The sequence below is a fragment of the Silurus aristotelis genome (assembly GCF_946808225.1).
Source record: "Silurus aristotelis genome assembly, chromosome: 14".
In the NCBI taxonomy this organism is placed as follows: domain Eukaryota; kingdom Metazoa; phylum Chordata; class Actinopteri; order Siluriformes; family Siluridae; genus Silurus; species Silurus aristotelis.
In genome coordinates, this window is record NC_139587.1 from 18,745,710 (window position 1) to 18,757,988 (window position 12,279).

At 39.2% G+C, this 12,279-nt stretch overlaps 1 protein-coding gene across 3 annotated transcripts in view; it reads left to right on the plus strand.

The window, feature by feature from the left end:
• The window catches only part of LOC310737325 (serine/threonine-protein phosphatase 2A 55 kDa regulatory subunit B beta isoform), a 48,608-nt gene that overhangs the window by 20,051 nt on the left and 16,278 nt on the right, over nucleotides 1-12,279 (plus strand). The window contains exon 1 of one of the 3 annotated variants that reach the window (XM_083561613.1): nucleotides 4,081-4,777. The exons of the other annotated variants lie outside the window; for them this stretch is intronic. Within the exon in view, the coding sequence (XP_083417739.1) occupies nucleotides 4,708-4,777 (70 nt within the window). The 5' untranslated portion in view covers nucleotides 4,081-4,707. Of the gene's footprint in view, nucleotides 1-4,080; nucleotides 4,778-12,279 lie in introns of those variants that run through there. 3 annotated transcript variants of the gene reach the window in all.

Sequence of the window (12,279 nt, forward strand, 5' to 3'; positions counted from 1 at the left end):
TTTTTATGAGATGGAGGAAACCAGCCCACCAAGAGGAAACCCACTTGGACACAAAGACGCCAAGCTTTGTTTTTGTAATTTAATTTATTCAATTAAACTACATTTATTTTTTAAAAAGTCAATTAAATTGAATGTTCACCAGAGGTGGGCAGTAATAAAGTACAAATACTTCATTGCTGTTTTACTTTTCTACATTTACTTTCACTCATTAAATTTTTTACACAAATATCTATACTTTCTACATCTTAAATTTTTTAAACAAGCTCATCAATTTAGTTGGTGACATAAATATTTTTTCTTTTCATTGCATGCCGTTTTCAGACCAACAACCTATTTCTTGTCATTGCACAGCTTTTTCAACCTATCACTGGTGTATCATTTTCTGGCTATAATGCACAACAGACGTAAGCTAGTTTACAAAGCTAGCAACGAGAAAGGCTGAAGTCAACAAGAAATATGGGGCCAACGAGGGAAAGACCAAGGGAGTCAGGGATGTAACATGACTGGGAACAGAGACATTCCTGATCAACTGATCATCATCATCGTCTTTGCTTTGCTTGTGTTCTATATAGTGGTTGTTTAGCCAGAATACATTCATAATAGAAAATAGGAAATTCTTTTGTAGTCAGTGGTGGGCGGTCAGGGCCAGCAAAGCCTTCTCTGCTGGCCTAAACACTATCAGAAGTACTGACATTTACAACCTAAATTTAAATATTTGTTCCATGAAATTGTATTAATTTATTTCCAACAGTTTATTCTCTTCATTTCGTAGCGTTTCTTTTGGCTGCAATGCTTCCAGTACGTGTATGAGGATTTTTTTTGTCCAATCAGATTTCAGCCTCTATGCACTGCCATGATAATCTAATCTAACCAGGGCCTTCACAGTCAATACTGCTGGCCCTTTTACCATAGTCTCCTTAAGAAATAGCTCTGTTTCTTTAACCAATCAGATTTCATATTCGTCTCACAGTGCAGCTGTTCACGGACAATGTTTTCTGGAAGTAACTGAGTATCTGAGTAACTGAGTATCATTAGAGAAGCCTTAAAATTTCTGGAGTTGGGGGCTGGAATACCACTGGAGGGGTGACGTCAGTGTAGTGTAGAGGTTTGGAGCTTGCTTTAGTAAAATAGTATTCACCGTCCATATGTGAAATGCCTCTCTCTGTAATGTATTGATGGTTTTAATAATTGTGCCGTGATAGTGGTGGTTTTAAGAGGTGGATTAAGTCGGGTAAGACCTCACTGAAGGCCCAGGTACCAAATGCACGGCCCGCCACTGTTGGTATTAATATGTTAATATGATGATAAGGTCCAGTTATCAGCATGACACTAAAACAGGTAGTAGTAATGGCTACTTTTTACTTAAGTATGTGCTATACTTCTTTAACTTTCGTGTAGTCAGTACTTTAACTTTAGTTTTTTTTTCTTCACTTTTGCCATTTCTGATGTTCACTGTGTTTACATGTATATTTTTTGGCAATTGGAATGAATTCAATCTAGTCTACGTGTACCCAAACAATTGATTTCTAAGGGGAAAATTAGTCTTTTGTCAATTGCACACCCAAAAGAAAAAAACAGAGATCACTGTTTTACATCTACATCACCCCGTTAATTTGGATCAAAATTTCATTCGGATCAAGCTCGGTTTGATTGAGCTATTAAGCAGATTACTGCCAAATTATTTGGCTGCATGTAAACATCTTGCTAGTATTGAGAAGAAGTTGGGAATTCATTGTGAATGTCTTTAACTGTTTTCCAAGCATTTTATAGAAGACTTTATGGTCCACTAAAACTTCATGGCATCATTAAACTGATATAACTTCCACAAAGTTACCAAGCAATGTCTGAGCAGCAATAATCCTTGCCTGCATTCATTGCTGGAAAATAGTACAGAGTACATGACTGTAGTCTCTTCACAAGGCCACAGTATGCATATAAACTATTGATCCGACTCATTTTTTCCAGCAGATGCTGTCACTACTAAAGTTGCATGCAGTGAGCAGTAATTTAACGAACATATATCAGATAATTGTGACAGTATGTGCAATTTTGAATTGCAAATCAGATTCTTTTTAGGCAGTGCCATCAGGGAGATTAGCAAAAGTAAAATATGCAGAAGACTAGAGCTTTAAAGAGCTAGCGCAGTGTCCTGCAGAGTCTTATATTGAAATTATCATGCAAATGAAATAGTCCATGAGTTAAAGTGCCAAAGGCAAGCTTTATAATCCAATTAATCAGTGTCTGGTATTCCAATCACTTTTTCAAGGAGGGGCACTGTGCTAAAAAGAATTCTGTCTAAAAAGCTGAAACCTATTAATGTCTGTGCTGTTTCTTTTTCTTTCAGTATATTTTTGGGGAAATGTGCATTTATTATGATTGTGTGTAAAGCTTATAATAATTCTTTAGTAAAACAAAGCCTAGCATTATTTTGAGTATGGTGATTGAGAACCCAACTTTATGCAAAAAATACACTCCTGAACAAAATCTTAAGACTAGGGGGAAACATTACAAGTATTTGCATTTTGCAAGTACTTTTTAAAAATGCCAAAAGTAGAAACAAGAGCAAGAGGCAAAAAATAGAGAGTAGGCAATTTATTGAAAACTGCATTTAAACTCAAACAGGCTGTTCATCAACTGATAAAAAATAAAAAATTGATTAAAAGTTTTCATCTGTACAAAAGTATGGCTTTAATGTGCCTGTTTTTCAATGTTTTTTTGCTGTCATGATCTCCTGATGGTAAAAGCAAAAAGGCTTTCTGTTTTTGAAAGTGGCAGGATTGTTGAGCTGCACAAGCAAAGGCTTTCCCACGCAGTAAGACAATCATTTAAAATTTCTTAAAAGATCCTGAGACTTATAGGACAAAATAATCAAGTGGTAGACCCAAAAGAATTTCACCTGCACTGAGCCGGAGGATCCGACAGGCTGTCTACGAAGACACAGGCCGATCCTCGACACAAATTAAAGCCCTTACTGATGCTGACTGCAGCCAAATAACCATAAGACAGCATCTGCGAGAGAAGGACTTAAAGAACAAAAGCCACGTCTCATTTCACACCACAAACTTGCCCATTTGGAATTTGCAAGGGAACACAAAACATGGGAAACTAAATGATGGTAGAAAGTTTTATTCTCGGATGAGAAAAGATTTAACCTGGATGGTTCTGATGGCTTCCAACGATACTGGCATGACAAGGAGATCCCACTGGAGATGTTTTCTGCATGGCACAGTGGAGGAGGCTCCATCATGATCTGGGATATTTTCTCTTTTGACGCAGGGGCGTCAAACTGCGGCTGGATATGTGGATATGTTGCCTTGTCTGTGTGGTAATGACTGGGCTTTTCAATAGAACAACGCTGCAGTTTACAACGCCCGCCAGACGAAGAACTTCTTCCAAGACAATAATGTTGCACTTCTGGACCATCCTGGGTGTTTCCCTGATCTAAATCCCCTTGAGATGTTTGGGGATGGATGGTAAGGAAGGTTTAAAAAAACGGACTGTGTAAACCCTTCGTGAAGCCATCTTCACCACATGGATCAATGGTCCCACCAGCCTTCTCGAAAGAGTTACAACAAGCATGCCGAAACAAGTGTTTGAAGTTATCAACAAGAACAGTGAGGCTACTCAATACTGAATCTTTTTTTGACACTTTTAGTTCTGTTGTGTTTATTTTCTATGGTCTTAACTTTTTGATCAGCTGATGAACAGCCTGTTTGAGTTTAAATGCTGGGAACGTTTCCCCCGGTCTTGATTTTGTGTAGTGTATGAGAGGATGCTGGATATGGTATATAAGGGACTATTTAATGTGACATGTTTTGGGACCCTGGACCTGTGAGACAACACCACCATGCTTCTGCATTTGGACTACGGGATTGACAGTTCCACAAAATATACGATGAATCATGCTGTACTCCCTGAATGGTGTGAACGTGTACCTCTAGACTGTTTTGACATAATTCCAAATGGGCATGACAGGATTTTGGATACATCCTTGGTAGTGTGCTATGTGTGTTTGGGATTGGGCCGTGCTCGTACTGGCACGTGCAGTCACTTCAGTGCTGGACAGCGCCGCGGTGAGTGGGAGGGGCCACTCGGGCACTAATGAAGGAGGGGGGTGCTCCTGCACCGGTTTTTTTTTCCACTTGTGGTTAGGATACAGAAGAACGACCCAAATGCCGCCTCCACCATCACATTCCCGTTTGTATTAGATCAGTTGGAACCATACGAGGGCTTTAGAAGCTGTAGGATTTGGCGCGTTGGCTCCGCCCCCTCCGCACTCCAGAAGGTGGAAAATCCCGTCTTAACTCAAAATCCTCATTTCCGCGTCCTTCATTCACACCGCGTCGTGCCGCTTCCTCCAGGATTTTTTTTTCTTCTCAATTGAAAAAGAAAAAAAAAAAGGCCCGGATCTTCAGGTCGATGTAATACCCGCTTCCCTACTTCTTCACTTAAAGATAAATTGCCGAGTTGCTCCTGACGTATGCATGAACTGACCGCACATCGCTGCCCGCTTCTTTGATCACCGGCTTATTTCCCAGTGCAGAACGACCTCCTCTGCCGGTTCCGACAGATAACTCACTCGTGTTTAAGACGGATGCGGGAGCAATGACAAGCAGCGCGATGGAGCCGCTGATCGCATGCTGATGTTTGCGTCCACGATGGATTCTTGTATGTCCGCCTTAAGCTTCCGATTTAAGCACATCATAAATGGAGGAGGAGAGTGACAACCGCAAGATCAACAACAGCTTCCTTCGGGATCACAACTATGCAACAGAAGGTGAGCAGAAAGCGAGCGGATTTGCGGTGCATTTTGATTAATGTCAGGTCTGGATTAGGTAGGCTGTGGGGAGAGGGTAAAAAAAAAAAAAAACGTAGTCTACATGTTGCACGCGCGACCCCGCCTTGCATCTACCACGTTTCTGTAATGTGGTGTAGAATCGGATTACTAATAGATCCGGATAAATCTGCGCCATTGCAAGGATTGTGCAGGAGTGGAATGAGAGCAGTGTGGGTTTTGTAAGAAATGGACCAGAGTGGGTATCATATGGCTGCTTTTTTTTCCACATTCCGATCTTGGGTGTCACTGTGGCACCATTCACCATTCTCACAGTGACTCAGATGTTGCATTGCAGAGATTTAGCGACTGGGTTTGCGTCGACACCCAGACACTCTGGAATAAATGGACAGGATCCCATTCTGGATCAACTCCGAGTCAATCTATAAATAACCTACATGTGATGCAGTCTCTGAGGATGATGATTTGGAATTGCTCATTATTATTATTAATTAGCCATCATGATGAAAAAGATCCATCAGGTATCCGGCCTTCCTTTTAAAAAATAGATTATACTGTGATTACGTCTCCTGCGATTATGATCTTAAAGGCAGACAGAGCTCTGTCTAGAAGAATCTGGATGTTGCAGACTTACAGGGCCTGGTACGGGTGCCAGAAATCAGTACGCTGTCTGTGAAATATCACTGCCTGCATTAGATGTAAACCATCATCTTAACATCATCTTCATCATCAAAATGTATCATAGGCAAGGATGGATGTGAGTGCGAGGTTGGGGACACACCCTGAATGGGACGCCATTGGAGGCCACAGTATGCACACATTCACACACTCGTTCCCACCTAGGGACTATTTAACATTATCTGATCTTCTTGGAAGATGGAAATCAGAAAAAAACATCCATGTGGGCACAAGGAGAGCATGTAGAAGCTCCACACACAGTAACCTGAGGTCAAATTTGGACCAGTGCTTTTTAAATTATTAATTGCTTTAGCATTTTCTTCAATCTGCCACTGTTTCTTAGGATTTTTGTGACATGTGTGGAAGTGGATGTAGTCCAGCATTTCCATTCAAATGTGCTTTTACTATGCACAGAGCTCAGATAGGGTCAGATCACTGGTCCTTACTCAGCACAGGGCCTCGTCCTGTTTATTGATTAATAGCAATGGGAGGTTTTATAAAATGAAGCCAGCGGAAAGATGCAATCAGCAGCCTGCAAGCTCAAAAGCGCTCTGTTTATGACCCCTCTGAGGGCCCCGGGCCAGTCTGTAAATCAAACTTGTAACTCTTAGCCTCACACATACATGCACAGCATGAGCAGCTCACACCCTACTGGCTCCAAATGCCCTGGGCTGTCTGTCTGACACATATGCATGCTGCTACTTTGTGTGTTTGTAGTAAGTATTGAACATTGAATGAACATAACATTGTCTGTAAAAGACAAATGCAGAAGCTTGTTCTAGAGAATAAGTCAGTTTGTATGCATGGTCAATCTGGAGGCTGTTCTTAGAAGATAGAGTAGTTGTAGGTCCCTATTCTCACAGTTGAATTTAATCTTGCATATTAGCCTCATTAATCCCCCACCCCAATTCCATGTCTTTGTAATCAGCCATAAAATATTTCACTGTACTAATCACAAATTTATTCTGTGGTATACATACACTTCCTGGTGCATTTGGTGACTTAATATACTCATTCATGCAAAATTCACATTATTATAATCTGAGAGAGAATCTTGGTAGGATCCATGTCCTCCTCATCCCCCCCATCTTTAATATGTGCAATAATCCACTGACTGGACAACTAATATGATGACGATATCTCTCCTGTGTGGGCATCCCAAAGCTGCAAAGGCCTTATAACGATGTGAACACTTTGTCCTTTCTGCTAAAGAAATATACAGAGAAGCACTACTGGATTTTTCGGTGGGTGCCCTAGATTGAAATGACGTAGGAATCCTCCAGTGAGATCGCTCATACCTCAGATTACTGCAGTGCAATGCACGAGAGGTTTGGCTGTAGATACACACAGATAATTGCTTGTATTACCCTTTAGAATGGCAGAATATGATCATTCTGATTCAATTGACCTTCTCTGAACACAATCTGTGCAAGTGGCCCGATGACCCAATAGATGACCTCAAAAATTCTCCCCCAGTTCTTGCACACCATGTTGTCTAATTTACTAAAGTGCCACAGTCTAGGTCATTCAATTTCACGAGGTAACTTTGTAGCCCCGCTTGTGGTTTCTGAAGTCCCAGACCTAATAAAGTACTGACAGGCATCCCATTGGGTACAGAGGGTAAAAGTAGATATATGTAAATGTGCCTGAAATGACCAGTATGCCCTCTATTATCGTTTCCTTCTTGTATTCAACATTGAAGAAACATAGGCCTATCAAATTATTGCGAGTATTAGGGGTGCGTCAAGACATTTTACATATTGCCTAAGTGTTAATATTTAATGAATGACCTCTAAAAGGCGTGTTGATTTGAAGAAGAATTAGTTCAAATATTTGCTTTTGTACTAGAGCCTATATTAATGCTTCCAAATAATTGTCATGGGAGTCCTAGGTGTTTTCTCACGGGTAACATATGCACAGAGCACGCCACGATTTTGCATTTGTAAGGTAGAATTAATTTAGCAACATGGATGACATTAATATTTGTTGGATCAGCAGTATTTCCATCCAGGAATGTAATTTATATGGGGGAAAAAAAGCAAACTTTTAGCACTGCACCATGAGTACTAAAATGAATGAATGTAAGCTGAGAAAAAAAGCTATTTTGGGAGAACTGGAAGATTTCTCATTCTCTAGCATATGTGCTAGCTTATCTCATTAGGCAACCTAATTAAATAGCTGTTTTGGAACACATCTAGATTAAAGATTCCACAAAGATATAACTTGCTTTTTATTACTTTTCATTTTCTCCATGTCCATGTGTTTTTTATGCTATTATTCATTTTTTATTGTACACTATTTTATTCTGTGCTATAGTTTTACATTATTCTCCAAATAACCTAACGTCTAGGTTAAAATAAAGTCAAGTTTTATGGAGGTCTATATGGAGGCCTCTATCTGTGTATTCAAAGTAAGTTTAAGGAAACAGTTTTTTATTTTTTGGTTCTAAAAAATAGAATCAACAAAAGCAGGAGTCGAATGATTGATTTTTTTAAAAGGTGCGATGATTCCCACGCCTACTGATTCCCACAGTAATGGAGTCAATGTGACATTTAAATTGATACAGATTTCCATATTTCTTATTCTCCCATGTGTAAGCTCAGAGGACGAAGACAACAGAACAGGCATAATTACCATAAGAGAGATGCCATCAGAATGACATTTGGCTAATAGCGGCAGGATTGATGTGCCGGGGCTGTTAGTGAGTCTCGACCTTCATCTTCATTTGTGCTTGGTGGGCTTAATTGCCCAAAACGTACATGCTTGCATATCTCTAAACAAGCTGCTTTCTGATTGGGAACATGATGAAAAAGGATTTGCAGCTGTACTGCAAATGCTATTATCAATGGTCTTACAGACATAGCAGCTGTAGTATACATAGCTAGACAGAGATGGATTTATGGTGCAGTAGAGTCTGTGCTGTAATAAAGAAAATAATTTGTGAATGGGGAAAATACATTAACAAAGGCTGCTGCTTCCTTTTAATATGTAAAAGGAATGTGCAAGTCATTAAAAACCTTTAATATCATACTAATTAGTCAGTGATTAAAGGTCAGTGATAAAAGGGGCTAGGATTTTCTAACTGGTTTAACATTAACCGAGTCACACAATTTATAATTATTTAAATGACACAAAATTTAAATAAATAAAAAAATATCTTTTTTAATTATTCAAATTAAATCGAGCAGATTGAAATATAGCAGTGTAAGTACTCCTTTAACATCATTAGTGTTTAAATGAAATGGATTGAATTACATTCTTTTATTTTATTCATTTCAGTTTAATTTTTGTCCTCCAATAATCTAATAAAAGCTGTAGTGTATGAGCTGTAGTGAAACGCACCACTGATATAAAGACAATTTTTTAGCCCTAGTTTCATTTAGTTGTTTCATCTAGCCAAGGTTTAAAAAAGAAATGTGCCAGGGGAATATTTATTATTCATGTACATTTCTGTTGCACATATACGTATACATATCTCATTAGACCTGTCTGAAAGATACATTTGAAACCATTAACATAAATGTATGATTAAAATCAAATAAAACAAGGCTAAAATATGCAGATGAATATGCTCGAATATATATATATATATATATATATATATATATATATATATATATATATATATATATATATATATATGTATATATATATATATAAATAATATATAATTTTTTATTTTTTTTCCATAATCTCTTTTTTCCACTTGGTCTAAGATGGAGTGTTCTCAGTAAAGCTGCACTGGTAAAAAAAAATAGCAGCATGGTCCCTCAGTGCTCAGAACATGGCCTAGACATGCAGACTGAGTACAGCTCGATGGGGGCTGATACTAATGCACCCACCCTGCCAGCACAATTTACACCACGGCTCTCACTCACGGTTAATGCCCCACACTGTACCGTACGAATGAGTGGTGTTATTGCTGCTACAAGAACGAAAGAGCTTGGAGTAGGGGGTTGGGGGGGGGGGGTCGAAGTGCAGCAAACGAGACTGCCAACACAAATCTCCCCAGGCTACAGTTTAAGATTTCGGTCATAAAAAGAAATATCTCCCAAACCCAACAGGGCCACATTGATTATTCAGAAGAAAACTGTGAGGCGAAAGTATTGCGGCTCAAAGAGAGAGAGAAAGAGTGAAAGAGAGAGAGGGAGCACACAGAGAGGGTTTGGACGTGAAGATTATCCGCTGCTGGGTGCACGTTACTGTGGGATATACCCCATGTGGAAGCAATAATGAGAAATTAAAAAACTGGTTTTATCTTGCCTCACCATTTTGTCTGAAGAGCTGAACAGTGACAGATGAACTAAACAGGAGTATTGTATGAAGAGAAACACAGTCATGCACGCATACATCTTTTGTGTAAATCACAGTGATACTTGGTTACTGAGCGTCTTCGCTTTATTTGTCTCTCGCTCTTTGTGTTCAATGTATATATTATACACTCCATTGTGTTTTTTTCATCTGGGAGAAAATTATGTATCTGTTCATGATGTGTGAAAAGAAGGCCAGTACAAGCTTTTAGACAGCCCGTCATGCACACACACTTACTCTGTGCTTTATTCAACCATTTTTCCAAGAAATTGGGTTAATTGGCTTTTACTCTCCTTTCTACACGGCAAAGTATTGTTGAGACAGAGGCCCCACCTCGAGGAAGTGCAACAGAAAACCAGCAACCACTGCGTTTGGGATCAGCAGGTGGTAGAGATGATTACCCCAGTGTGCACTGTTCTCAGATCACGACTTGTGTCTGCTGAAATGAGTCCAGACCTGCTGTGTTTGCTGGCCCACCAGCTGCCCTTTATATCTCTCAGCTTTTGAAAATAGCCAGACATCGCCTTGCAGAGTTGTCTGCTGATTGGGGAGTCAGTCGATACACCCGATATCTGTTACAAAGCACTCACGACTAGTCGCACAGCAGTCCAGTGGTTTTAACACGTGTTTGTTGTAGGGCAGATTAAAAAGACGAGATTGATTGGTTGATTTGCTGTCATTTTCCTTTGTGAAAACTTCACAGTAGGATGTGATTGTGCTTGAATGATGAGCATTAAACTCCACTGAGCTCTTCTTACCAACAGCAATGCTATTACTCAAGGATAAAAACAGATAACACACACAAGGCGAACATTATTTATGTATTTTGTGGACCAAGTCTAATGCGTTTTCACCAGACATTGTGTTCCTACATTTTGAAAAATGTTTTATAAAAAAAAAAAAAAAAAAGATATTTACTGTAACTTGTACCTGTGTTGAGGTACAAGTGGGGTAACCAGGCCCTATTTGAATGTGCTATGGATTTAAGTACATACAAACCTGATAGCATTTACAAAATAACCCCACACAAAATTAGTAAAAAGTGAAATGTGAAAAAGTGAAATTGATTTTTATCAATATATGCCAAATCTGTAGCTTTTTTAACTTAAAAGCAAAACATTATAGATTGGGATTTATGCAAATATTAATTAACGTTTACAGTGATGTTAAAGTAGGTATTATATTTCTTTTTTGAAACTAGGTTTTAACAAACGAGATTCATATTCATATTATGTTTCTTAATATCATGATTAAATATCCCCATGACAAAGTTGGCATGATGCCAAAAGCATTTGAATAGAAAAGGTTCTTATTCTTTAGAAGTTGTATTGTCTCACACTGTTCAGTTCAGTTCTACTGGACTCTTAGTTATGAGCATGTGGCAAGGATTACTGCAGATCGACTTGTCCAGGAATTGAACTCGATATGGCTTTTAAGAACAAACCCACACAAAAGCCTCATTCACAATTTGTTTTCTCAAACCACTTGGTTTGTGACGTTATTTCTGCAATTATCGTTTTTGTAAATAACCTGCAACACGCATTTCTATCTTGTTACACAGACAATTTTGCTTGTGCTTTTTTAAATCTCACCAAGTCAAGACCCAAGAATACTAAACAAGGGCATGTTTGTGGAAGTAGAAATATTTCATTTAGAATCTGGTATTTTGACAACATGACCACCACCTTAAAAAAATTATAGAGATCAGTAGAATGCTTCAGTAGTGTCTAAGAAGCTCCGTGTTGGCAGATGTGTTTGCGCATGTGAGTTTGAATGGAATCTTCTTTTCTGCCTGATCCTTTAGACATGCAGAGCTCAGCAGAAGTGCTTTAATCTCCAGAGCCATGGCCAAGGTTTAAGGGGGCTCCGCCATCCTGCCAGCTTCCTTCTTAATTCCTGCAATTCTGATTACACAAGCCTTAAACAGAGCAAAAAACAATACTCTTTTTAGCATAGAATGGATACAGCATTGGTGTTGACTGAGGAATCTCAGTGCCTGAATGTGTGAAAGTGTTCCCAGTGCTGCTGTTGAGTATCAGCAGACACACGGTGACCTACATACTGCAGTATCACTCCTCTCCCCTGTCACACTGCAGTGCTGGGGATCCACGTCCTCTTTGTGTTTTGTGAGGGTTGACAATGACCTCAAATCTCATCCATTTAGATTATCATATTATATTTTAGTTTAATTTAGCCATTACGTCAGCCTCACTACTCTCTTTGCTAGTCCACTTTTCTTTTCCTGGGTCTGCGTTCTCCTTTGAGATCTCCATGATTCAATCATGTGCTTATTGTGTTGGCTCAAAGGTCAGGGAACTCAGTCTGTAAATACAATAGGAGAGAAAATAAATGGGGATTGGAGTCTGTTATGGTGCTTGGGGTAGAAGGGGTTTGTCTTTTTTTTTTTTTTTCCCCGAGCAGCCTCAGTGATTGAGAGGCACCTGTGATGCATGTTCTACAGCCGGCGGCGATGCTGCGATAGGACAGGTTGGCAC